Source organism: Lepus europaeus, chromosome 4 (genome assembly GCF_033115175.1).
Source record: "Lepus europaeus isolate LE1 chromosome 4, mLepTim1.pri, whole genome shotgun sequence".
NCBI lineage: Eukaryota > Metazoa > Chordata > Mammalia > Lagomorpha > Leporidae > Lepus > Lepus europaeus.
Genome location: NC_084830.1, coordinates 112076782 through 112104449, shown reverse-complemented (window position 1 = coordinate 112104449; position 27668 = coordinate 112076782). Strand labels below are relative to the sequence as shown.

At 40.2% G+C, this 27668-nt stretch overlaps 1 protein-coding gene across 1 annotated transcript; it reads right to left on the bottom strand.

The window, feature by feature from the left end:
• Positions 1 to 45: 45 nt before the first annotated feature.
• On the bottom strand, positions 46 to 27668 carry PANK3 (pantothenate kinase 3). The gene is made up of 7 exons (XM_062188713.1): positions 27538 to 27668; positions 13499 to 13851; positions 12211 to 12464; positions 10498 to 10674; positions 8329 to 8452; positions 5310 to 5435; positions 46 to 4381 (listed from the first exon to the last, which is right to left on the bottom strand). Exons 1-7 carry the CDS (start codon positions 27563 to 27565, stop codon positions 4331 to 4333), a joined length of 1113 nt encoding a protein of 370 aa, XP_062044697.1. The 5' UTR covers positions 27566 to 27668; the 3' UTR covers positions 46 to 4330.

Below are 27668 nucleotides of genomic sequence, written 5' to 3'. Positions count from 1 at the left end.
CACACATGCATTCACTTACTTTTACCTACACATACAAAAAAACCCTTCACATTAAAGGTATATTTACTTGGTCATTATAGGCAATAACATAATATGAGAGAACCAATATCATTCTATTAGTTTGGTGAAGATACAAAAACTTAGTACCTATTAACATTTACAAATAAAAATGATTAATAACTGCAAAATTTAACTCCAAAACATGACACCAACTATCTAAAGAAATTGTTTAGCCATTCCAAATACTGCCAGAAATTAATCAATCAATTTGTTTCTCAGGATCTTGATGATAACTAAGCCATTTCCCACTGTAACAGAACAATTCCCTCATTTTACAAATAAAGAAAATAACATTCAAAAAAAGTTACCACTGTCTGGCACTATCTCTAATACAACACCAAATTATGACCCAGTCCACTGAATACACAAGACAGATAATGCTAACAGTAGGGATCGCTTTAACAAGCGGCAACACGTGCACCTTTAACAAGTGGGAATTTCTCAAAATTTAGACATGGCAGAAAAGCAGGAATTATTCACTTATTACATCGTCATTGTTACTGGGCTATTAATAGTGGAAACACTAAAGGAAGAAAACTACTTTTGGGGTCTTCACCAATCGTCACTAGGCTCAGTACAAAATACAGGACAACTTACTCTTGAAAACAGGCAGTGAAACAGATAATGCTTCATCTAATGACAGAAACAAAGTTTGGTTGAATTCCTTCAGTATTAAACACACAAGAATAAACAAATTATCAGAAAACAGCACATTACTGATGTTTCATGGCAATCACCTTAAATAAGGTCAGAGTATTATTACAAAAAGGCATATATTACTAATATTCAGTTTTCACACACCACAAAACAGTTAAATCAAATGCAAAACAACATACACATTTTCATTATTCTTTATCAGTTTTTACATGGCTTTAATGGAGAATTCCTAAAATACATTCTTAAATGCAATAGACTAAAAAGCATATAAAGTGCTCAACAGAAACACACACACACACACAAAATGAAATATGGAAAAATTTAGTTTGTAATAAGCAGAGTGGTTATAAAAGATATTTAGACTCTACTGCCTAGCTAAGCTTTCAACCAAGAACACAATCTTAAAAAAATTCAAGGCAAGATATGATGGATTATTCTTTGAAGGCAAGAATTACATTGGAAAAAGAAGAAAAATTTTCTACTTTGAGCTACATCATTCTACTTACAAAAATGGTCTTTCAGAAACTGGTACTTACAATATAGCAATCAGATGAGCACTCAAAAGTAAAACAAAAAATCACCCAAGACTCAGGAATTTTTATTTAGCCTAATACTTGGCAAATAACCTCAATTTCTTTAAAGGGCTTTGAATTATCAAGTGTATTCCTGGTGATTTCATGTGTACTGACCCCAACCTGAGTCCACCTCACTTCCTCCATATTCAAATTTGAGTAGCTGAGCAAGAACTTGCCATGCCAACTTACTTGACAATACTGCTCATTCTTTTGTCATTGAAGACATCTGGGTGCAGAACTGATTTAGAAAGTCTCTATTTAAAAGGCAATCTTCTCTGGGGACAAGGGATGGTGGTGCTAATTTTTATGTCATGTGTTTTCCAAGCCCAAAGCAAACAGAGTGCTCTTTGCATTTGAAAAAGTTAATATAATTTTTACAAATGAAAATTAAGCCTACAAATTATAAATAACTTTCATAATCTTTTTAATACTCTAAAGTTACCTGCTCAAAGTTAATTAGAATTTTACAAACAATCATTAGAACCATCAAATTTGCTTCACTGAAGGAAATACCTATTTTGGAGATTGCTGGCAACTGGCAGGATTGTCTTGGGCAATTTTATGAGCATCATAGGAAAAAATGATACACACTACAATGACATGGCAGGATGCCAACATAAGAGTTTGGGAATGGTCAGAAATACAGCTTACTCCTTATCTATTTAAAAAATAAGGGTCCTAATTTTTTCTTTATCAAATATTCTTCTAAAAGCCCAAATTCAGCAAGTTTTCATACAACTATGCTGTCTCACCTAGCAGACATTACCCATATACAGCTACTGAAATCTGTAATGTGGTCAATTCAAATTGAGATGCCGGAAGGGTAAAGCACACATTTTTAAAGACTAAGAGCAGAAAAAGGGTAACATATTTTATATTGAAATAACATATTTAGGCATTAAGTTAGATAAAAATATATAATTAAAAAAATTTCACATTTCTTGTTACTTTATGTGTTTACTAGGAAAGGTAAAATTAGATCCAAACCTATTTACCACCGCACGCTAAACGGAAATTTCTGGAGATCATAATACAAAAAACAGAATCTTGGTAGCCTTCTTCACAATTCTATATTCCTATCCTAAGAATTTTATATTTTGTATGCAAAAGACCTAAGACCAACAGTGGTGAGATGGTTGTCCAGTTTACCTGTATTTAGCAGTTAATTTCAACTTCAAAGGACAAAATGTATTAAATCATTTTTTTGTTCGGTATTATAGTGACTAAATTAACTTAAATAGTCTTTGTCCATTTCATTATTTTTCTGAAAGAGACAGCCTTAAACCTATAGGTAAAGATGTACAGAGTTTGCTATCAGTATAAATAAGTCTGGTAATTACTTTCGTTGAATAAGATTTCTATCTGATGGCCAAATCAGAAACTTTTAAGACAGATCAAACCACTGACATTTTGGCTGAAATATCCAGTCACTGGAACAGAAAAGTTAAAGCAAGAAACACGAAAGCATCACTTTAAATTGATTATTGACTGGTATGAATCCAAAGTTCCAAACAGTTTAAGTTACTGCTATAGGCGTTCCCCTTTATATACTTACTCCTATTATTTATATGTTCATGTCTTCAGGAAATGAAAACTGGATTTTAAATGCTTAAGCAAAAATTTTGAAAATTATACGGAGAAATGTTTTTAACAAGCACCTCTTAACAGTCTAATGAAAACTGCTCTGTACTGAACAACACTATGTTCTGTAAAAACACAAATACTTCCTTCATAATGTAAACAACTCTCAAGCTCTTCAAAGTACATCCAAATCTACTGGTGATTTACAGAGGTGGTGTTTCTCCTACTTCCTAAACCATAACCAAGACTGGAATAACTTCACCCAACTAATGAACCTCCAAATGTTACTGCCAATGTAAAAATCTGAAAAAAATCTCTAACATTGTAAAAAGTTAATCTAAAATACAGAATAAATTTCAAGGTAACAGGATTTACAAATCTGAGAACTACAATGCTTTTTTATTACCAGAATGTATGAAACACTGATCCTTTTATAATTCTGCAATACTGCCTTAGACTCTCCACAAGTTTCATATAAATCAGCTTTTAGTTTACACAACCTCCATTTAGAATAAACGTGATGTTGGCTGCTCTTCATAATGGAATCAAACCTTTAGCTCTGAAGGTTCAGATGTAATGGAAAGAAACAACACAAGTGTGGGCCTGAGATAAACATGGTAATTCACCAAAAAGGGCTAAGAACTCTAAGCAATTCACTCACACCATACTTCCAGGACAGCCTGAGCCAAAACCCCAAAGTAATCAAGCTTTCATTGATAAATACACGAAACATTTTAGCATGTGCCAATTAACTCAAATCACAGAAAGTGCGATGCCAGCAAAGAATGAGCATTTTCCAGGATTCATTCTAAAGCCTGGGCTAAAACTTAACAAGAGTATTGCATTTAAATTATGGCATCTGAGAAAAGTTATACCTTTGGGTAAAGATCACAAAAACATGCTTTTATGGGGAATGGGATTATGTCAGAAAAACTATAATAATTAATATTGTCTAAACATTTTAAAATGACATAAAAATGATCATCTTTGATTGCCATTTCAGTATTGATACAGGTTGTTACTGTCCGCTCTTTAGTAACCCATAACACACATATAACAGACTTCTGACAAATACCGAGAATCAATTATTTTCGTAAGTTAAATTTTTCTGAGTCTTTAAGATTTGTATTTTGAACATACAGTACTACAATGTTGGCTATGTAAAATAAATAGAAAAATTTTTGAGAGAAAGCTCAATTAGCAGAGGCTGTATTGCATTTAAGGATCTAAAACTGCCTATCTACAGGAAGGAAAACATTTCAACAAGAAATACTTCACATGTCATGGAGTTCTCTCTTTTAGTATGGCAATATCCAGGACCACTCCGACATTTAAAAGCAATAGGAAATAGTGGTATTCTTTTATCCTTTGGTTCTCAGTGACAAACAATGCAGTAATAATGCCTCTGGTTCAGTTCCTTTTGGATGACATTTATTAGCAGGGACAGACTTCATGCTTTAGCTGAAATTTGGTAGCCCAAGAAGTGCACCAACAGCTCCAAAGTATCCCTGTATAATTTTGAAACAAATATTAATGTAGTATAGTTTTTACCTGCTATGCCACTGTTCCGGCCCCTAATGTAGGATAGCTTTTAAATTAGCACACATTATTAACCACTCAGAGCACATTTATATGTATGTTCATTCTAATTTCCAAGTTGTTAGCTCCTCTAAAATTTTTTCCTAAACTGTATTCTCAATAAATATGCCCACTTTTGAAACATGTATTTTCAATACGTATTTTTAAAATGTGGCTTCTGGACAGTAAAGTTTCTAAGACTATTGCCAGCAATTCTGTACCCTCTCCCTTTATTCAACAAAGAAACTAACTCCTTGCCGTTCTACGAAACACTCTCCTCACCCACCAGACAGGGAAGCAAACACATACTTTCAATCTATGCTATTAATTGGTAATAATACAGTCACTTGACTTGGGACTATAATACTTCATCCAAAACATTATGTTGAACATTTAACTGGATAAAGTAAATGAATAGTAAGAACAAATTCAAATGCAATCAGTGGGTGGAATTGTGGTGAGATGGTCAAGGAGAATTTTCATTGCTAAATTACACATTTCTGTGCTGTTCACATTTAACATTTGTAATCTCAGGAGAGGAAAAAACAAAACAAAACAAAACAGTGTGTGTGGGGGGAAACAAAAGAAACAACCCCTCCTCCACCAAATCCACAAGCAGCCACAGAATCTGCACTGGTCACAGATCTCTTTTGGAAGAACTGTGAAGTTCTCATCTTAGTGGAGCAGTCAGCAGGTTATAGTAATTCCACTGTTCCCAACTAAAACTAAAATAAGTAATCAATACTCTACTGAAGTAAATACTCCATAATTTTGTTTGTAAATACAAGAAGCAATATATAAAACCTGCACAAAAAAGCATTCTATTAAAATTTACCAACTACTCTTTTTCCATCATACCTCATGTTCTAGAAACAGTGCTTTCAGTTGACCTTTGGACCAATAATCCAGTGCATATGCCAATAGCTTCATTGAGAGAGTATTGACACGTAAGAAGTTCCCAACAAAGACAACTCTGTTTATTTTCTGAAAGAACAAAGAGAGTGGCTTTTGAAAACAGTCATTAAATAGATGTTAAAACACAGAGTATACAAGATCTTAGTGCCTACATTTCAGACATAGAGCTCCATAATCCTGGGTACTTAAAAATAATTTCTAGATGTTACAATACACTTATCAAAACCTACAGAATGGACAACACCAAGAGTGAATACCAATGTAAGCCAAAGCCTTTGGCAATGATGGGTGTGTCAAAGCAGGTTCACAGAATCCAACAAATGTGTGCGCTGGTGGGGGAAGCAACAGGGAGGGTAGTGTGTGTATGGTGCACAGCAATACTCTGTACCTTCCACTCAATTTTACTGTGGACCTTAAACTGCTCTAAAAAATACAGTCAAAATACTTTGTTTTGGAAAGACTCTAGCAAGTGATTACAGGTGACTGTTTTTTGAAAATGGCCATTAAATAACCCATTTACCAAAGTACTTTGGAGACACATTACTAATAGGATTAATGGAATCAAACAAAGGGACAGTACTTTAAAACGCATTTACTGTAAAATAAACAATGACATGTAAGTCTGAACTCAGTATACAGAGCTGGAGACAAACAGCGCCTGGGATGCTGCCAAGTGAATTCAAGCCCTGGGATCTGGCATGCTCATTTTCTAGTCTGATCCATCAAGCCATTCTCTCTCACAGAATCCACACTTGGGAATTCCACACATTCTCTTTCAGCCTCTCAAATTAAATAAACAAACAAAAATAAAAGTTAAAAGAGAAGAGAGCCCAGGACTGGGAGAAGACAGACCCATGGCTAAGGTATCTGCTGGTTGATACCACCATAAAAGAGATAGAATTTAAATCAAAAAAAGAGAAAAAATTTAAATCAGTTAAACTTCCACCTTTATTTTTTAAAGATTTACTTATTTATTTGAAAGGCAGAGAAAAAGATACAGAGATGGGGCGCGGGGGGTGGGGGGGGAGGAAGAAGAATGCGATCTTGCATCCCCTGGTTCACTCCCCAAATGGGTACAACAGCCAGAGATGGTCTGATCTCAAGCCAGAAGCCAGGAGGAGCCTCTTCTGGGTCTCCCGTGTGGGTACAGGGGGGCCCAAGCCCTTCAGCCATCTTCCCCTGCTTTCTCAAGTGCATTAGCAGGGAGCTCGATCAGAAGTGGGGCAACCAGGACTTGAACCATTGCCCATATGGGATGCCAGCATTGCAGGCAGAGGTTTTACCCACCATGCCACAGCACCAGCTCTCCAATTTCCACCTTTAATAAGAAAACTACAGGGGCTGGTGTTGTGGCCTAGTGGGTAAAGCTGCTGCCTGTGACACTGGCATCACACATGGGTTGCTGGTTAGAGTCTAGCCTGCTCCACTTCCAATCCAGCTCTCTGCTTCTGGCCTGGGAAAAACAGCAGAAGATGACCCATGTATTTAGGGCCCTGCTACCCATGTAGGAAGCCAGGATGAAGCTCCTGGTTCCTGCCCCAGCCCTGGCCACTGCGGATATTTGGGTGAGTGACCCAGTGGATGGAGGATCTCTGTAACTTTGCCTTTCAAATCTTAAAAAAAAAAAAAAAAAAAAAAAAAGGAGATTCCACATTCAATACTTTTTATAGGTACCTCTACAATTAGAAAACCTTAGGAGAACTGTTTATGAATCTCTAGAAAATCCACTTCTACTCTCACATTAAGTAACTGATGTTCAGATATAAATCTTTGCACATGAGTTGTGTAAATCATGGCCAAGTGGTCAATGAAAATCTAGACCTAGAAAGAACAAAGGTCTCAGATTACTGTCAACTCCCAAAGTGAAATATTCCCAAAATCTAGGTTAGAAAATGTATTAGTGACTCTGTCAATCAACTTATAATACTGGTGTTGAGAAACTGTAAGAGACAAAAACTATGAATTTGAACACAGAATGATTCAGAAGATTTATACAGTTGTTTTCTCTGCGGGAAGCGTCTTCCCACTAACATTCAAATGCATGATTCTCCTACCTTCTTCGTATCTTTGTCCAAGGGTCACATTTTGAATGAATACTTCTTAACTATCTGATTACTTGACAATTTGTCCTCTTCCACCCTCTGTCCTCCTCCCAATTCTCTTTAACCTGTTTTCTTAAAATAGCATTTATCACCTAATACATACTAAATGATCTACATCACTAGAATAAATGTGGGATCTTGGTTTTCTTTACCAATATGTCATATTCCAAGTGCCTCGAACAATGCCTGGTACACAGTACTCCATTTACTCAATGAATACACAAATAAATGAAGGGTTCCTTCAAAAAGCAGTATCTCAATCCATTTGAAGTATCTGCTATTTACAGAAATTTAATGGGAAACATTTCCAGTATATGAATGCAGCATTATATATATGTTCTCTTAAAAAAAATCCTAACTATGTGGTCACTCTAGTAGTAGATGCTTACCATGGTTTTCTCAGAGCAAACAGTGCACACCACTGAAGTATCACGTGAAGAGCGAGTCTCAATGCCTTCATAGCCCTGTACAATGCTGCTTGATCCATATGCAACAAGGCAGCACTGTAAAGAAGCCGAGGGCAGTAAGAAAACTTCCAAGGATTTTGCTATCAATGGCCACATTGATACTCTTAACAATTACTTATTTCAAGAGATTTAGGTGGTATATTTCTGAAAAGGTTTCTGACCAAATATAAAATGTCTAATATATGTATGTTCTTTTTCAAGGTGAATGATCCTCAACTTTCTTTCAAGGTAAACAGTGGCTGAATATATAACATATAGGAATGTGCTCAAAGTGTCTTGGGATTGAATGGCACAGTTGTCAATCCTGAATACCTTCTTAAGGAAAACAAAGTCCTGCTATATGTATATAAAATTGTAATTCATGTTTATCATGTAATTAAAGTTTTTTTTTACCTCATTGACAGCACACATTCGTGCCACAGAACCGATGTTATTGGTGATAGTAACTAAGGTAGCTCTTGCCAGATCTTCTTTACTAACAGATTCTCTCTTCTCCTTATAAATCATATTTCCAAAACTGCAGAGAAATGCAAAACAAAGGAAAGTCAAATCTGCTGATAATAAGAACCATTTCAGATATTAGCAGATCTATCTATAAGCTGGATTTTCTGAATAAAATTAACACCCAAACACAAAAAAAGATAGGATAAGATCATAATAAACTAATAAAAACTGTACATGCATAAAGTATTACTTTAAAAAAATAAGATTAAAATAAGTGTCAGTAAAGGTTAGTTCTGTATGGAAGCAAAGACTACTAAAACTGCTTCAGTTTAAGACTTGATACAAAACAATTAAAAGGTTATTTTAGGAAGTCAAGAGAAGAGAGGGAAGTACATTTGGACTTGCCTAAATAAAGGAAGTCAGATGGCATAAAGGACTAACTGTAACAGGAAACAAACCAACAAAACACAAAACTAAACCAACAAGCTATCTTGGGAACACAAACAGAAAAGAGCTTATGTTAAGTGGTAAGAAGGAAAAAGCTTAGAAGATACGAGGGAAGGCTTTTCAGAGGAGGATCAGAAAAAGTTAGCAAAAAAGGGAAGGAAAAATCTTAGGCAAGGCACGCAAAGGTTAAAGGCATACAGAAATGGGAACTGAAAACATCTATGAAATCTCAAGTAACACCAAATGGCTAGGGTGAAGCAACCATGTAAGGGAGACAAGAGATGCTGCTGAGGAGTCAGGCAAGTCCATTACCAACGAGCACTGAATGCCTTGACAAGGGACTGGGAATGCACAAGCAACAACCACTGACAAAGTATGATAGGAAACAAGACAAAAATAGGAATATTTAGGGATAAATTAAAAAGCAGTGTGCACTCTTAAATAAGGACTTAGAAAATGTCTGAAAGGAACCAAAGTAGCCTTAAACAAAGACAAGCTAAATAAAAAGCTTTACTGCAAAGCATGTAATCTTCGATAACAAGATTTAACATCATAAGGATGTCATATGCCTCTAAAATAATTAGTGCCTTCTGAAAAAAAAACAAAAAACTAGAGCTGGATCTCTACGTACCTAACACAAAACTCTAAGACAAACTATAAGTAAATCAAAGATTGAAATACCAAAAATACCATTACAATATCATAAGAAAGTTAAGGGTTTATTCCTTTACATATTTGGAATGCAAAGACTTACTTACTATGAATCAATATCCAGAAGCCATAAGAGAAAAGACTTATAAATTCAACTGCATAACAATCCAGCAGAAAAGCAGAACATAAAAAACTGCTCACAGAAAATATGTAAGGTTCTTAACCTCACTGTTGGTGAGAGAAGTGCAAATTAAACTTTCTCTGTTGGTTTTACAAAAATTCAACAGTTTTAGAGCATTTTAGTGGTGAAACTGCATGGTGAAAGGACACATGAACAGGCACTTTCATCTGTTCCTGGTGAGGGTGCAGAATAGTACCACTCCTCTGGAGGGCATGCTAACTGTTACAGAATTCTTACTTCTCAGAATTATCCTACAAATAAGCCTGCACATGTGTAAAAGGAGGATAAATGATAATGTGAAAAAGATTTCTAGATTATATAGCTATTTAGAGTAGATACAGTATGCTGTATGATAGTACAAAGTACACTACCTTTTGTAGAGCTGGGGAAGATACTAAGGACATATATTCATATTTGCATAGAACACAGGTGGAGAACATCCAACCCATGAGCCATATAAGACTCTTGAAATCACTTGGTCTGGACCTGCCAAGGAAACAGCAGGCACGACTCGAGATTTAATTAATCTATAGCAGTTTAATTTTTAAGTTGACAATTTTGTATGGCCTGTGAATGATGTTACAAATATCCAAATGGCCCCCAATCCTGGCACAGAGAGACACTGAAAAGATAATGAAGCATGATAAAAGTGGCTTCTTATAAGGTGCTCTCAGAGTAGACTTCTCAACGTTTACTTAATTTTTAAGCTGCACCACAGTGCTTAACTTTGAACTTCCAACTTAAACTGGGTAAAAAGGAAACATCCTTATGACTTCCTGATAAACTGTTTTCTAAAAATGAAGTGACCTGAAGAATCCCAGCATAAACATCAAACTTACCTAGATGCTACAGCCCAACCTGGCAGACCAAATCTTTCATAATCTCCTCCATAAATATCACGGACCAGCTTGTCTGCTTGGGTGCTGTCACCTTTGGATGCCATCTCAAGAGCCTCTTCAAAACTTTCACAGCCAGTTAGTAAGCTACACAAACCCAGAAAGGTACCCCCTCCAAGGCTAAAAAAAAATTGAAAAAAGAACTTGCTAAGATGTATGAATACACTGCATTCTTCCTTTGAAATAAAAGGTACATCATTAACTTATCCGGTGAACACACAGAAAAACCCAGTATTAATGCTGAGTGCTGAAATATCAATGTAACAGACAAAGGCAAGAAAAACTGGCTGGTAAAATCCAACTTGTCATATCTCCCCATTCTTTCTTAAACAGGAGCCTACATTTCTTCTTTTTTTTATTTCTGACAGGCAGAGTTAGACAGTGAGAGAGAGAGAGAGACAGAGAGAAAGGTCTTCCTTCTGTTGCTTCACCTCCCAAATGGCCAATACGGCCAGTGCTGCGCCGATCCGAAGCCAGGAGCCAGGTGCTTCCTCCTGGTCTCCCATGTGGGTGCATTGCCCAAGCACTTGTGCCATCCTCCACTGCCTTCCTGGGCCACAGCAGAGAGCTGGACTGGAAGAGGAACAACTGGGACAGAATTCGGTGCCCCAATTGGGACCAGAACCCGGGGTGCCGGCGCCGCAGGTGGAGGATTAGCGAAGTGATCCACAGGCCTACATTTCTTCTTAAAAGTTGATATACACATAAGGAAAAAACTTAAATATCATTTCACATTCACTTCATGTATTACAGAAACTTTATGAGCTATTTGGGAACATTAATATACTCCCATAAGGAACTCAAAATGATTTCATCATATAATAATTAATACTGCAGTCTAAATGTGAAACTATTCCACATTTGGCAAGCTTAAATATATCAACAAAAGGTTTAAAATGAAGAAATAATAACACTTTGGGAAAAAAAAGAGATTCGAGAGTTCTGCAATGAATAGAATGCTGTCATATCCAAGCAAATGCTCTCATGTTAAATTCTGGAAAAAATATTACTGGAATCAATTATTCTAGATAAAACTTTCACTCTTACCATTATCGAAATTTTGGAGTTGATTGATGTAGAGCAGTTATACCCAACAGTTACAGTTTGAGTCTTTAGAGTTTCAGTCTTTATTCACCTCATAAAAAAGATAGTATTTGCCACACTTTAACTTACACATCTACATTTTCTTTTTTTTTTTTTTAATTTTAATTTTTTGACAGGCAGAGTGGATAGTGAGAGAGAGAGAGAGAGAGACAGAGAGAAAGGTCTTCCTTTTTGCCGTTGGTTCAGCCTCCAATGGCCGCTGCGGCCGGCGCATTGTGCTGATCCGAAGGCAGGAACCAGGTGCTTCTCCTGGTCTCCCATGCAGGTGCAGGGCCCAAGCACTTGGGCCATCCTCCACTGCCTTCCCGGGCCATAGCAGAGAGCTGGCCTGGAAGAGGGGCAACCGGGATAGAATCCGGCGCCCTGACCAGGACTAGAACCCAGTGTGCCGGCACTGCAAGGCGGAGGATTAGCCTGTTAAGCCACGGCGCCGGCCACATCTACATTTTCTTACTGTTGCACAAATCCAAATTATTTTTCTAGAGAAATCAACATCAATATACTGTGCATGGAATAATGTGAATGCTGCACTAGGACCAAAAGGTCTATTACCTCGTCCCAGTCACTCGTTTGTAGTTATCTTTGGAATGGACTGCTAAAATACTGACTCCAGAGCCAATGTTCACCACCAGCAACGGATAGGGATCATCTAGGTTAAAAGGCATCTTTTGGCATCGCTCAGGTTCTGAGGCATTAGCAAAATAATAGCACTCTGCTTGTCCATTGAAACTAACAGAATCTATATACAGCAAGCCCTTTACAAGGCAGTCAAGTTCATCCAGTTTGTGCAGGTGGAGGTTTCCAATCTGTAAAAAATAAAATTTTTAAAAAATAAGAGAAAGGACTATGTTCCAAACTGGCTTCAAATTTTGAGCTCTGTTGAACTGAAATAAAATATAAATTACCATTATCCAACCAAAAAATTTAATAAGCACTTAAGATATTTAAATTATCCCACATTGCAAGGGGCTCCCTTATGTAGGTAATTAAATTTTCTTACATGGTCCTCATCTACGCTTCAAGGGAAAGAAATTTCAGTAGCCCCAAATACAACTTTAAACTCTATAATCCAAAAGACCAGGCCTAAAACTACATAGCTCAACATTCATTGTCCCTCTGACACAGGACTACAGTAGGGTTGTGGTATAAAATCAGAAAAACAGAGTAAAAAAGAATTTTTCATTCAAGTTATTTACTAAGCAAGACACTGGTTTCCAATCTTGGGGGTTCAAGGAGAGATGAACGTAATGGTGGTTAGGATGCTTGTGTCAGATAGTGGAGTGCTTGGGTTCCATACCTAGCTCTAGCTCCTGATTTCAGCTTCCTACTAATGTGGACCTATGAAATAGTGGTGAGTGGGTTCCTGCCACTTAAGTAGGGAATCTTTCCTGGCTCCTGGCTTCAGCTTCCCTGCCATTACAGGCATTTGAAGAGTAAACCAGTTGATGGAAGAGCACTGTCTTTCTGCCTTTCAGATAAACAAAAACAACAGAAACAAAATCCAACCATGGAAAGATGGGACAATAATAGAGCAAATAATTGAAACCCAGTTTATATGTCTTTGCACACTGCCAAAAATTCACTGAAGATTCCACTCACCCCTTTTATTGTAACTGTGGTACTTAAGATTTCACCAAACATTACACACAATAACATGCCCAAACTTTCCATACAAGTGTTTAAAACGCCCCCAGAACAAAGCTAGTCATGAATACTAACTTCCCTTACATCCTCAGTGCGAACTTAGCTATGGGACATGGTAGATGGAAACCTAGCTACATATTTAAACAACTGAACAGAACGAGTGATCAATTTTTGGTTTACAATAAGGTATACTTACTGTGCGAAAATCTTTTTCAAACTTGTAAGCACCACCTCCTGTAGCACATAGCACCGTTTGTAATGTTGAGAAGTTTTTATCTCTTCCCATTTGGATAAAAGTGGGCAGATCCTGGGTTGGAAATCTGATAAAGTGCAAGTTCCCCCTTCTGCCAAAAAGTGTTAAATCTTTCAGTTCAAGATGTACATCCCGAATACCAGTGGATCCATACGCTACATTAGATGTCAAATATTTCCGAATACTTTTTAAGCTCTCAACTTCTTCTTGTTCTTCCTCTGCTGTGATATCAATAGGTTCAAAATATGAGAGCTTTACGAGAGTCCCTCCAATGTCCATGCCAAACCATGGGAAAGCTGTGAATTAAAAAAACACAGTATCTATTTTAGGAACACAAACTAGAAACTAGTTAATTAACCACAAACATCATTTATCCTTAATCATTCATTTAGGTCAATAACATTTATTGGGTGAGGTGGTTACTGTGGTGTAATAAGTTAAGCCACTACTTGGGACTCCTGCCTACTCTTTTATTTATTTAAAGATTTATTTATTCATGTGAAAGGCAGAGGTAGAGAGGAGAGAGACTTTCCATCCGCTGATACACTCCCCAAATGGCTGCAATGGCCAGGGTGGGCCAGACCAAAGCCAGGAGCTTCATCTGGATTTCCTATGTGGGTGAAGGGGCCCCAAGAACTTGGGCTACCTTCCACTGCTTTCCCAGGTACATCAACAGGGAGCTTGATCAGAAGTGGAGCAGCCAGGACTTGAACTGGAGCCCATATGGGATGCTGGCACTGCAGGCAAAGGCTTAACCTAAACCACAGAGCTGACCTCTGCTCTGCTTTTGATCTAGCTTCCTGCTAATCTGCCTGGGAAGGCAGCAGACAATGGCCTTATCACCTGGGTGCTTGCCACCTACATGGGAGACCCACAGGATTCCAGACTGCTGGATTCAGCCCGGCCCAGCATTAGCTGTTGTGGACATTTGGGAAATGAGTCAATCTGTATTTCATATAAATATTCTTTCAAAAAATAATATTTACTGGGGAAGACACATCTTCTATGTGCAACTCACATGCTTTTCCTTCAAAGTTTTATCTGTATATATTCCAATAACCAAACATACAACAACTTTTTCCATTCCTACTCTGATAGATGTTCTATTTCATTTATTAAGTACCTGCATGACCCAGTAGATGAGAATTTGAGCAATTCTGTTTCAATAAATAGGTTATCACAAGGAGCATGAAAAAAATTTTTTTAAAGATTTATTTATTTATTTGAAAGGCAGAGAGTTACAGAAAGGCTGAGGCAGAGAGATATTTTTCCATCCACTCATTCACTCCCCAAATGGCCACAACAGTAGGAGCTGGGCCTATCCAAAGCCAGGATCCTGGAGTTTCCTCGGGTCTCCCATGCGGGTTCAGGGGCCCAAGAACCTGGGCCATCTTCTACTGCTTTCCCAGGCCATAGCAGAGAGTGGGATAGGAAGTGAAGCAGCCAGGATTCAAACTGGCGCACATATGGGATGCCAGCACTGCAGGCAATGGTTTTACACACTACACCACAGGGCCGGCCCTACAAAATCTTTATTATAAAGTCTTTAATATAATTAAATCAGCCTATAATCATGTCAAGCAACCCATGGGAAAAGGGTCTCCTTATAACAAAACAAAACCTTCTTTTTGCTAACTCAGCATATTAGATTTCTTTGGTACTTCCAGTTAATAAAACTGGCTGTTAATAACGCTGAAGGTAAGTCTTCTTAGGGACCAGCACACTCAGGCAAGCAGTACTCAGGTTTCTGACTTGGTGTTCTATAACTGGACTATGGGACTCTGGAAAAGCCACTAGCCTCTCTGAATCTTAACTCTCAACTACTTTCAATACCTAATTACTGAGTACCTTCTCTACACCAGCGAATGGGAATGTAACAAGAGGAAGATAAAAATCCTGCCTTCAGGGAGAGCTCCATCTGGTAGGGGAATATAAATATAAATCCACAAGAATGAGGTAGATAAAATAAAATTATATAGACCAAGAGACATACAGACCAAGAGAAGGAATGCTAAACTCCTTGTGCCTGCGTTTGAACATAGGGAATAATGAAAATAAAAACAGCCTATCCAAAGGCAGAGGACTAAGCCAATAGAGCTTCGGAATCAGGAAAAAAGCCTAAGGCAAAAATGGCTACAATAGCTGGGGCTGGGCCATGAAAAAGTATCTTGAGCGATCAGCTGCTGCCTTTCCAGGCTCATTAGCAGGAATTTGGGTTGGAAGCAGGGCAGCTGGGACTCAGAGACTGGCATTCAGATACAGTTTATTGTCAGGATCAACAACTTTTAACAGTGAGATCTGAGACCTTGAAAAAAAAATTTAATGTTTACTTATTCAGAAAGTTACAGAGAGGGAGAGAGACCTTCCACTGGTTCACTCCCCAGATGGCCACAATAGCTAACACCGGGCCATTTGTTAAAACAAAGAGCCACCAGCTTCAAATGGGTCTCCTATGTGGCTGGCAGGAGCTCAAGTACTTGGGCCATCATCTGCTACTTCCCCAGACCATTAGCAGGGAGCTGGATCAGAAGTGAAGCAGCTGGGACACAAACTAGCACCCACTATGGGATAGCAGTGGCTTTACCTGCTGTGCTAAAATGCCAGCCCATTTTTCTTTTTAAAGATTTATTTATTTTGGCCGGCGCCGTGGCTTAACAGGCTAATCCTCCACCTTGCGGCGCCGGCACACCGGGTTCTAGTCCCGGTTGGGGAGCCGGACTCTATCCCGGTTGCCCCTCTTCCAGGCCAGCTCTCTGCTATGGCCCGGGAAGGCAGTGGAGGATGGCCCAAGTGCTTGGGCCCTGCACCCGCATGGGAGACCAGGAGAAACACCTGGCTCCAGGCTTCGGATCAGCGAGATGCGCTGGCCGCGGCGGCCATTGGAGGGTGAACCAACGGCAAAAAGGAAGACCTTTCTCTCTGTCTCTCTCTCTCACTATCCACTCTGCCTGTCAAAAAAAAAAAAAAAAAAGATTTATTTATTTTGAAAGTTGGAGTAACATGGAGTAACACAGAGGAATCTAATCAGTGCCCATCATTTCAGGCATGGAAAGCCAAGACACTGCAGCAAAAAAATGTCCTATATTAAGGATCTCTGTGAGACCCTAGCAGAAAGAAGGGGCCACCAAAGAAGGGTGTACTTTTCTCTGAAGAGAGGAGAGAACTTCCACTTTGCTATGGCTTTGTCTAAATACTGATGGAGATCGTGCTCATATGGGATGCTGGTGTCACAGGCAGCAGCTTAACCCTGTGCACCACAATGCTGGCCCTAATCTGGGACTCCTATTTCCTTATATTTATTGGTCATAATCCTTATGTAGACACAGATAATACTTTATCATTATTCCAAGGCTGGGGGAGAAAATAAGCATCCTATTGTGAATTGCAAAATTCTTCTGAGAATTAAAGCACAATGACGCAGTTTTCCATAGAACTCCAGGAAACATTTGTTGAGTACTCACTACCTGCCAGATATATGCTGATCACATGTACTGGCTCTTTCAATCCTCCATGCCTCTAGGATAATAAGGCTGCCCCAGTACTTGTGTCACTTCACAGACAAGGAAAGGAGACAGATTACAGACAAAGGTCAATTCATTAAAAAATGGGAAAGAAAGGATTCCATACTAGAAGGTTTCTTTCTGTGCTTTGGTACCATGTAACAAAGGCTTAAAAATAATTCAATACTTAAAGCTATATGGATTATAAAATACCTGGCCACAAAATATATTCAATAGTTTTTTTACATTTCTTCATTTTAGAATTTATACATTTACTAAAATGAAAACATGATTTGGAGTATGAGGAAGGAGTGACTCTCATTATCTTCTTCTGGAAGACACAGCTCATTTCTTTTTATATTGGATACCCAAATTGTAGACCCAGAGCTACACTAAACACAATCTTAAAAAACAAAGTTTTTTAAAGAAAGAAAATGAGTTTATTCCTAATTTGCTAAGCTATGGACAGGCAGCAAGATCCCAAAGAAGCACCAGGTATTTATGTCATCTACAGAATGACATAAGTGATCAGGAAGCAACAGAAGCAGGTAAAACTGATCAAATCTTTTCAACTTTCTGAGGTAGCTAGTAAGAGAAGCCATTTTATATGACTAACACTCTTCTGTGAAAACATACAATAATATACTCTCAGAAAACATAAATGTGGCATTAGTAAGTTTTGCTTTCAGTTTACTGAAGAAATCTACAGGGGCTGGCGCTGTGGCATAGCAGGTAAAGCCGCCGCCTGCAGTGCCAGCAGCCCATATGGGCGCTGGTTAGAGTCCTGGCTGCTCCACTTCTGATCCCGCTCTCTGCTATGGCCCGAGAAAGCAGTAGAAGATGGCCCAGGTTCTTGGGCCCCTGCACCCACGTGGGAGACCCAGAAGAAGCTCCTGGCTTCTGATCGGTGCAGATCCAGCCATTGTGGCCAATTGGGGAGTGAACCAGCAGATGGAAGACCTCTCTCTTTCTGCCTCTCCTTCACTGACCCTGTAACTTTGACTTTCAAGTAAATAAATCTTAAAAAAAAAAAAAAGAAAGAAAGAAAGAAAGAAATCTAACTTCTGCTCTAAAAAAAATTCACATCAGGAGTCAGGAACTCCACTTTGGTTTCTAACATAGATGGCAGAAGCAAAATGTTACCTATCACTTCCCTGCCCTCACCTACACCCTATGTTCAAACAAATTAGTTAACAAGCAGCAGTATCAATGATTACAGAGGGGGAAATTCACACCCAGAGCATTTGCTCAAGTAACACTCAAAGAAAACTACAGGTCTGATTAAATCAAGAAGAGAAAGTCTTTGAGGATTGTCCCAGTTTGATGAAAAGCCATGTAATTAAGGCACTTTTCAGTGGGTGTTTAAAGAAATCTTTGATATTACACAGAAAAATGAATTTTCCTATTAGATGCTTGATTCTTGTGGGGAGGGGTGGAAATCACTACTCCAGAAAGTACCTTTTGGAACAGAAACATTTCCACAATGTGACATTTATTAATCCAAAAACCTTTACTTCTCAAAATCCAATACTGATTTTAAAAATCAGTATTTACAGGTTTTTTTTCCTGTGCCTCATGTCAAATGTGTCAAAATATGCCTAGAATTATAAAATGTTGCTCAGGGAGCAAACTACAAAGCTAAAGCATTACAACAGGTTCAAAGTTCACACCATTTTTATTTCCAGCTGCCTCTGCTCCCAGGTTTATAAATACCTCAATACTATCATTCTTGAAAGCAAAACCTCCAATTAACACTGACATGAAGAACTTTAAACTCTCACACAAAACCATGAATTAAGCTTTAAAGGAAACTTACCGGCCAGAAAAATATTCTAAGTTAACACATACTGGGGAATAAAAAAATATTCATAGTTTTAGAAAAGGAAGTAAGTACCAAAATTTCTAATTCCAAAGGTTTACCAACAGGCAACTCCACAATATATACTTTACTTTGTAATGCATGCAGTGTAGTAAAGATACATGTTCAAACCCCCCCCCCCCACACTTTTCTCCCTCTCTCTCGAGTTTATAGTACAAAGGCTGTCAGTACAATGATACTTCAGAAAGTTCCGCAGGAAACAGTATTAAAAGATTAGTTTGATGTTTAAAAAACCCTCAAAATCTGTAATTTTTACCATAATACACATTTTCCATGAACTTTGGAAGACTTCTTGTATGTGGTGGTCCACTATCCCATGCCCCTCTCTCCCACCTGGCAGAAACAATGTATTTTGAAGTTTGAAGTGTTAATGTTTATTGACTCTCTCAGATAAAGAAAATCACTGTTTAGGTACCAACAACCAAAAAACCCCTCGCACTGCTTTTTAGTTTTTTTAAAATATTTATTTATTTATTTATTTGAAAGTCAGAGTTACAGAGAGAGAGAAGAGAGGCAGAGAGAGAGAGAGGCCTTCCATCTGCTGGTTCACTCTCCAACTGGCCACAACAGCCAGAGCTGTGCCTAACCTAAGCCAGGAGCCAGGAGCTTCCTCTGGGTCTCCCACGTGGGTGCAGGGGCCCAAGGGCTTGGGCCATCTTCTACTGCTTTCTCAGGCCATAGCAGAGCTGGATCAGAAGTGGAATGACCAGGACTTGAACCAGCGCCCATATGGGATGCCGGCACTGCAGGTGGTGGCTTTACCCACCATGCCTCAGCGCCAGCCCCTGATTTTTTTTGTTTTAACTAATTAGAGTTGCATAGAGGAGAATGACAATGAGCTCCCATCTATTATTTCACTCCTCAAATGCCCTCAAAAGCCAGGGCTAGCCCAGGAGAAAGCCAAGAACCTGGAATTCAATCCAGGTCTCCACAAGGGTGGGCAAGAATCCAAGTGCTTGAGCTATAACCTCTTGTCTCCCAGGGGGCACATGAAGAGGAAGCTGGAATCAAGAGTGGAGTTGAGACTCAAACCTGGGCACTCAGATACAGAATACAAGTCCAAGCCCCTTAACAGCTAGGCCAAACACCCACCCTGCCTCCTTGCCTTTTTACAAAAGTTTTCAGGAGCTGTTTCCATGAGACAATCAAAACACATCTTCCCTCCTCGCCTCCCCCCCTCGCAAAGATTTATTTGTAACATAGAGTGAGGGAGAGAAAAAGAGAGAGGTTATCTGCCATCCGCTGGTTCACTCCCCAAATGGCCCCAACAGCTACAGATGGGCCAGTCCAAAGCCAGGAACCAGGAGCTTCTTCCAGGTCTCCCATGTGGGTGCAAACTGGGCCATGCTCTGCTGCCTTCCCAGGCATACTAGCAGGGATCTGGATCAGAAGTGCTGCCTTCCCAGGCACACTAGCAGGGATCTGGATCAGAAGTGCAGCAGCTAGGAACCCAAGCAGTACCCAAATGGGATGCTGGTGTCACAGGTGGTGGCTCTGTGCACTATACCAAAGCACTGGAACCAACGCACCAACTTCTTAAAAATCTCACACACACCAATTATAATAAAGCTGTATAATTATAGCATAATAAACTCACTTATGCTTTTAAAATTACATTAAATACTTCAGATTATAAAATGTGTAGGTAGTAAAGAATATACAACCACCACCACCTAGGAACTCATGAAGCAGAACATGATCATAAAACTTTAAGCCTTTTTATGACCCACGTATTTGTGTATTGGACTAGAGAAGCACCATGTTCTATGAAATACTGCAAATTAAATTGGAAAAACTAATTTCCCTAAGTGTTATTGTCCACATAGGTAGGTTTTTTTTCCCCAAATCTACATTACAAAAAGCCCAAGACCCATTTTACATCTGGGTTACTACTTGGTTAGTGCCGTCTGTTCTTAAAGACAGGATAACTAGAGATACCATCTTGCAGATCAAAACTTCTTAGTATTAACCTCAACACACAAACTCAAAAATTACACACCCCTTTTATTTCTAGCAGATCTCAATTTTAACTTTCTTTTTAAAATCAGGAAAATAGGGACTGAAACAGAGTGGAGTCCTCACAGTAGCTCCAAATGAAAAAAACAGAAAAAAAAAAAAAAAAAAAAAAAAAAAGGTTGGTAACAGCTACCTTTTGCATAGAGATCCTTTCAACTCAGCAGAGTCCTGGAATTCATTTCTTTATGGCAGGGAAATAATCGCTATTCAAAAGGCATGAGGCAGCAAGAACACAGAAGACAAATTCTCAATTATGATACATTCCTACCATTTAGCAAGTGACATAATTACCAACTTTTGCGCTTTCTAGGGTATTAAAGTATTTATGGTCGCTATTTTGCTACCTACCAAAATGAAGAGGCATGAAGCTCAAACATCACTTATTTACAATGAAAATATGAGGTAAATATAAGCATAGTAAATACAACCACAAGTGTACTTAATAATTCTATGAGGTAAGGAGAAGAGCAGTTCGCTACGAAATCAACCTAGTAGTTCTATCTATAGCTTTGATGCTTGTGGCCAGAGGCCAGCTGAAAGCAAGTCCTCAGTGCATAAGCAGCCCATCTATTACTGCATAAAATCTAAGTATTATTTTTTAAAGAATGAAACACTTACTGCCAAGGTGGGAAAAAACAAACCCAAAATACCTATTTATAAACCGAAACAAAACATTCTGTAAATGTAGTAAGCACTGCAATGTTGGCAAATATACACTATCTTCTACAGCCTGTGAGAATTTCAGAGAATCCCTCATAATGTGTTTTATTTGGTCTTCAAAAAAATAATGCGTATGTCTCAATCGGTCTAGTGAGTTGCCATTAGGTCCTCATACGGAACAAACATATACCAAACTACCAAGAATTATTATCCTCCTCACCCGATAGAATATGCCCATAAAAGGTAAAACTTGTATTCCAATTACCTTTGAAAATGATTAATCAGCAGGCGATATTTAATTTCTAACAAGGTGCTGTAGGTTTGATATCAAGTGTTGGTATGAAGCACTAAAGAGCTATATAATTGCTATGGGTCCCAAGCAGATTCCTGCCTCAGAGGATCCTATACCAAACTAGAGTTTCTTTGATTGTTCTTTTTGTTTTTTTGACAGGCAGAGTTAGACAGTGAGAGAGAGAGAGACAGAGAGAAAGGTCTTCCTTTTCTGTTGGTTCACCCCTCAAATGGCTGGGCTGCGCCGATCCGAAGTCAGGAGCCAGGTGCTTCCTCCTGGTCTCCCATGCGGGTGCAGGGCCCAAGCACCCGGGCCACAGCAGAGCTGGACTGGAAGAGGAGCAACCGGGATAGAATCTGGCACCCCAACTGGGGCCAGAACCAGGGGTGCCGGCGCCGCAGGCGGAGGATTATTCAAGTGAGCGGCGGCGCCGGCCTTGATTATTCTTAAGGCATAAAGTCAAACCTAATGCTGAAAAATGATCAAAATAGTATAGGGTACTTTAAGGAATAAATTCTAAAGGCAGATATTCACTGACAAATTCCAGATGTATCTCGAGTTCTTAAAAACCGGTTATACTTGTCTCAATAATCACTTCAAATAAAAAAAAAAAAAACAGTAGTGTTATGAAGTAGAAAATAACCATCCTCACCCATTCAATATTTTCCTGAGGGGAGCCTCAAATAATTTTTTTCTTTAGTAAATCAGTTATGCCTACCCAGAACTATATTAGAAATCATTGCCGGCACCACGCTCACTAGGCTAATCCTCCGCCTGCGGTGCTGGCACCCCGGGTTCTAGTACCGGTTGGGGCGCCGGATTCTGTCCTGGTTGCTCCTCTTCCAGTCCAGCTCTCTGCTGTGGCCTGGGAGTGCAGTGGAGGATGGCACAAGTGCTTGGGCCCTGAACCTGCATGGGAGACCAGGAGAAGGAAGCATCTGGCTCCTGGCTTTGGATTGGCACAGCATGCCAGCCACAGCTTGCCAGCCGTAGCGGCCACTTGGGGGGTGAACCAACAGATAAAGATCTTTCTCTAACTCTGCCTGTCAAAAAAAAAAAAAAAAAATCATTACCTCCTGATGCACCTTATTATCGCCTGGAAGTGATATTAATTCTTTTTAAAAAAAGATTTATTTATGTGAAAGGCACAGTTACAGAGGGAGAGACAGAGAGAGATCTTCCATCTGCTGGTTCACTCCCCAGATGGCAGCAACAGCTAGAGCTGGGCCAGTCGGAAGCCAGGAGCTTCTTCTAGGTTTCCTATGTGGTGGCAGGGGCCCAAGCACTTGGGCCTTCTGCTTCTGCTTTCCCAGGCCACTAGCAGGGAGCTGGATTGGAAGTGGAGCAGCTGATGGCTTTACCTACTATGCCAAAATGCCGGCCCGGTGGTACTGATTAACAACTAAATTTACAAAGCAGTCCATCAAAGTGTATTTAGCAAGTTACATACATATGAAAACTTTAGCTACCTTACTTCTTAGCAAAGTACAACTTAAAACCTGTATTATGTTCCATCTAAATATATTTACTGGGGCCACCATTATAGCATAGCGGGTTAAGCTTTTGGTTGTGCTGGCAGCATCCTGTATGAGTGCCAGTTCAAGCCCAGGCAGCTCCATTTTCGATCCAACTCTCTGTTAATGCACCTGGGAAAGCAGTGCAAGATCACTCAAGTTCCTGGTTTCAGTCTAGTCCAGCTCTGGCCTTGGCAGCCATCTGGGGAGTGAACCAATAGATGGAAGCTCTCTCTCTGTAACTCTGCCTTTCAGACAAATAAAATAGGATTTTGAAAATAAATTAAATAAACCTACTTATTATGGTGGGCACTGTATTACATATTGGAGAGCCTCTTGTCACTGACTCCAGCTTCTTGCCTATGCAGACCCCAAGAGGCAGTGGTGATGGCTAGAGAAGCTAGGTTTGTACCATCCACAGGAGACCCCTGGAATGTGACCCTCGCATCTGGCCTCCACCATTATGGGTATTTGGGGGCTCCTGTCTGCTTTTCTCATTTATAAAAAAACCACCTTTTATTATCACCTTATTAATCCAGTTACATGCCATACAGGTAAGCAAAACATAAGCTGAAAAAACTATACATTAAGAAATCATGCCGGCGCCGTGGCTTAACAGGCTAATCCTCCGCCTTGCAGCGCCGGCACACGGGGTTCTAGTCCTGGTCAGGGCACCGGATTCTGTCCCGGTTGCCCCTCTTCCAGGCCAGCTCTCTGCTATGGCCCGGGAGTGCAGTGGAGGATGGCCCAAGACCTTGGGCCCTGCACCCGCATGGGAGACCGGGAGAAGCACCTGGCTCCTGGCTTCGGATCGGCGCGATGCGCCGGCCGCAGCGGCCATTGGAGGGTGAACCAATGGCAGAAGGGAAGACCTTTCTCTCTGTTTCTCTCTCACTATCCACTCTGCCTGTCAAAAAAAAAAAAAAAGAAAGAAAGAAATCATGTCGGGCCGGTGCTGCGGCTCACTAGGCTAATCCTCCGCCTGTGGTGCCAGCACCCCGGGGTTCTAGTCCCGGTTGGGGAGCCGGATTCTGTCCTGGTTGCTTCTTTTCCAGTCTAGCTCTCTGCTGTGGCCCAGGAGGGCAGTGGAGGATGGCCCAAGTGCTTGGGCCCTACACCCACATGGGAGACCAGGATAAAGCACCTGGCTCCTGGCTCCCTGCTCGGGGGGGGGGGGGGGGGGGGGGGGGGGCGCTGGTGGTGGTGGTGAACCAACAGAAAAGGAAGACCTTTCTGTGGAAGGGAGGAAGGGAGAAAGGAATCATGCCGGGGCTGGTGCTGTGGCATAGTTAGGTTAAGCCTCTGCCTGCAGCGCCAGCATCCCATATGGATGCCAGTTTGAGTCCTGGCTGCTCCACTTCTGATCCAGCTCTCTACTAATGGCTTGGGAAAGCAGTTTAAGATGGCACCCATGTGGGAGACCTGGAAGAAGCTCCCAGCTCCTGGCTTCAGATAGGCACATCTGGCTGTTGCAGCCATTTGTGGAATGAAGCAGCAGACAGAAGACCTATCCTGCCTAAAACTTTGCCTCTCAAATAAATAAATCTTGAGAAAGAAAAAATGTTGGTGGTTGACACGGCACAGCAGATAAAGTGTCAGCATCCCATACTGGCGCTGGATTGAGCCCCAGAAACTCCACTTCTGATCCAGCTCTCTCCAAATGGCCTGGAAAAAGCAGTGGAAGATGACCACAGTGCTTGGGCCCCTGCCACCCATGTGGAAGACCTGGATCAAGCTCCTGTCTTTGGCCTGGCTCAGCACTGGCTGTAGTGGCCATCTGGGGACTGAACCACTGGGTGGTTCTCTCTCTCTGCCTCTTCCCAACCCTCCCCATAATTCTTTCAAATAAATAAACAAATCTTTAAAAAAAAAAAAAAGTCAGTCAAGGTACGAACAAACACATAATTTTATTTTCTCCTTCCCCTGGGGTTGAATTAAAACTTAATTTCAAACACTAACCTCTGAGTTACACAATCTAAAAGATAAAGCAAATTCTTTGTTAATGTATGCATGCATTTGGTTTATAAAGTGGTACTACTGGTGATGTACATAAAAGCAATGCTTTCTAACATTTACAGGAATAATGTTAAGAAAACGAATAAAGTCAGTCACTTGTTTAACCAGTATGCTATAGTTTTTCAAGTATCGATGTTAAGAGTTAAATGATACAATGCACATAGCGTAGTGCCTTACACATACTAACTTGACAATAAATGTTATAATTATATTTAAAAACTCTAAGTATCTATAACTAAACAAATGTTTTAACTAGGCTGTTTTGAAAAACTAGAACAATACTGAACAGTTATAAATATTCAGCACAGTTCATGGTTGAAATATCTTATTTTCCATACACAAAAAAGCAAGATGCTCCTTATTTTGGCTATAAAGAATTCAGTAGGCAGTAAAGTCATCTTTTACATATAAAAAACTGGAAATGCTGTTTTAGATTTCTAAACCACATCAACTGACCAGTTTTTCAGCATGATTCTATTTTAAGATTAATGGTCTCACAATGAACCACACTGGAGTAATGATAAACCTACTTAAGAAAAAGTTTTGTTTTATTTCTCAACCTGAAGTTTATTCTATAAACTTCCAAACAGCTTAGGTGATACTCCTATCTGATTATAAGTAATTAAATCACAATCATGACAAAGAAAATCGCCATGACCAGCGGAGTCAGAATATATCAAAAATTCTTCACTGAATATAAACACTAAGACAAGCAGAGAAAATGTGTGTCGAGGGAAGATGTTTGAGTGTTCAAGATGCACATGTTTAATTCAGCAAATGTAAAGTAAATGAGAAATGTTGCTACATTACTGTCATTTAAGCTCTCAAATCTCTTTTGATTCTTTCAACAACTATACCAATAAATCATCATTTAAAAATATTTTAAATTAGCAGGTAAAACTACCAGATAAGAAAGGCGTGTTTTGCTTTAAGTATTGCGACTCTCCCAATGGGAGGAGAGAGAACACTGGACTTTGAGCCAAACACCTAGGGCTCTGAACCTCATCAGCACAAAGTTAGTGTAGGCTTCATAAAGTTACTCAGGGGCTAAGTTCAATTTGCTCATCAGTAAAGTCAAGACCAATTTATTTCACATTTAAGTTAACAATTAGCAGTTTTCCGAGAGCTAGGCCATGCTGTCTCTCCTGGGAAGTGACAAGAACCCTGATGGACAGGCAGGGAAGCTGCCAGTGCCCCGTCTTATTGCTGTAGAGTTCCACAGTCCAGTCGGGAGAATCCCTTTAAACACTGTAAAAGGCCGCAAGACATCAATGTAACTCAAGATATGAGCAGGAATTCGCACATTCCTACTGGTACTGGGAGACTGCACTTGAAAATTATGACAAGGACAATGGCTAAGTGTTTCAATAAGCAAACTGCCGGAATAAAAGGTTTGAAAGGAAAAAAAAAAAAAAAAAACACCTTATCTTCCTTAAAGCACGGCAAGAAGTTTGTTCTAAGTACATGCATATAGTCAAAGAAAAATCTCTAGAGGTATGCACCATAATGTCACTAGTGGTTCACTCCGGGCAGCGGGAATACGGGTGTTCTGTTCTATTTGTTTCTGTGTTTTCTAAAACAAACATCAACTAGTTGATGCTCTTAAACCTGAACAAGCGGAGGCAACTGCCCGCTGGCAGCTTACGTGCACGTGCGTTTAAAAGCTCCAATTGCTAACAGTAACAATTCCCCAGGAACCCAGCGGGATTTCAAGGACACCAGCAGGAAGCCCAGAAACCCCTAAAAACGAGTGGCCACTGCACCCCGGGACCAGTCAAGACTACCTCTTTTCAACGTGACTTCCAGCTGGGAGAGGAAACCTGGTAGCTCTAGTCCCGCACCAGCGCGAGCGGAATCAAAAATTCCCTCCCGCGCCTGCCAGGCCTCCGGGAGGAAGTGGGAGGAAAGGGTTAGGGGGCGGCACTTGCGCGTAAAGGGGGATGGGGAGGACGGAAGCCTAGAACCCAGGGCTGGGACGGTCCCTCCGCCCCCCTCCCGGGCTGGGCGCCGGAGACCGGCTTGAAGCCAGGCCGCCCCGCCAAGAGCCTTCCGAATGCGGCCCAGGGGTGCCCCCCCAACCAGACGGGCCCATGCCCCCATCTTACAGGGCTTCTTGGCATCCTTGATCTTCATGGCGTCAGTCGGAGGAGCGAGAGGCAGCCTCGGGTCCGGGGCACGGAGCGCAGCGCGGGCGACTCCGGGGGTGGCTGGGCCGCGCGGCGAGGCCCAGCCGGTT

Coding starts and splice junctions, on each gene's coding strand:
- PANK3 (XM_062188713.1), bottom strand. CDS start 27,565: ATGAAGATCAAGGATGCCAAGAAGCCCT. Junction 12,465..13,498: donor TTGAAAAAGATTTTCGCACA/GTAAGTATACCT, acceptor TATTTTTTACAG/ATTGGAAACCTCCACCTGCA. Junction 5,436..8,328: donor GAATGTGTGCTGTCAATGAG/GTAAAAAAAAAC, acceptor TTGTTCTTTCAG/AAAATAAACAGAGTTGTCTT.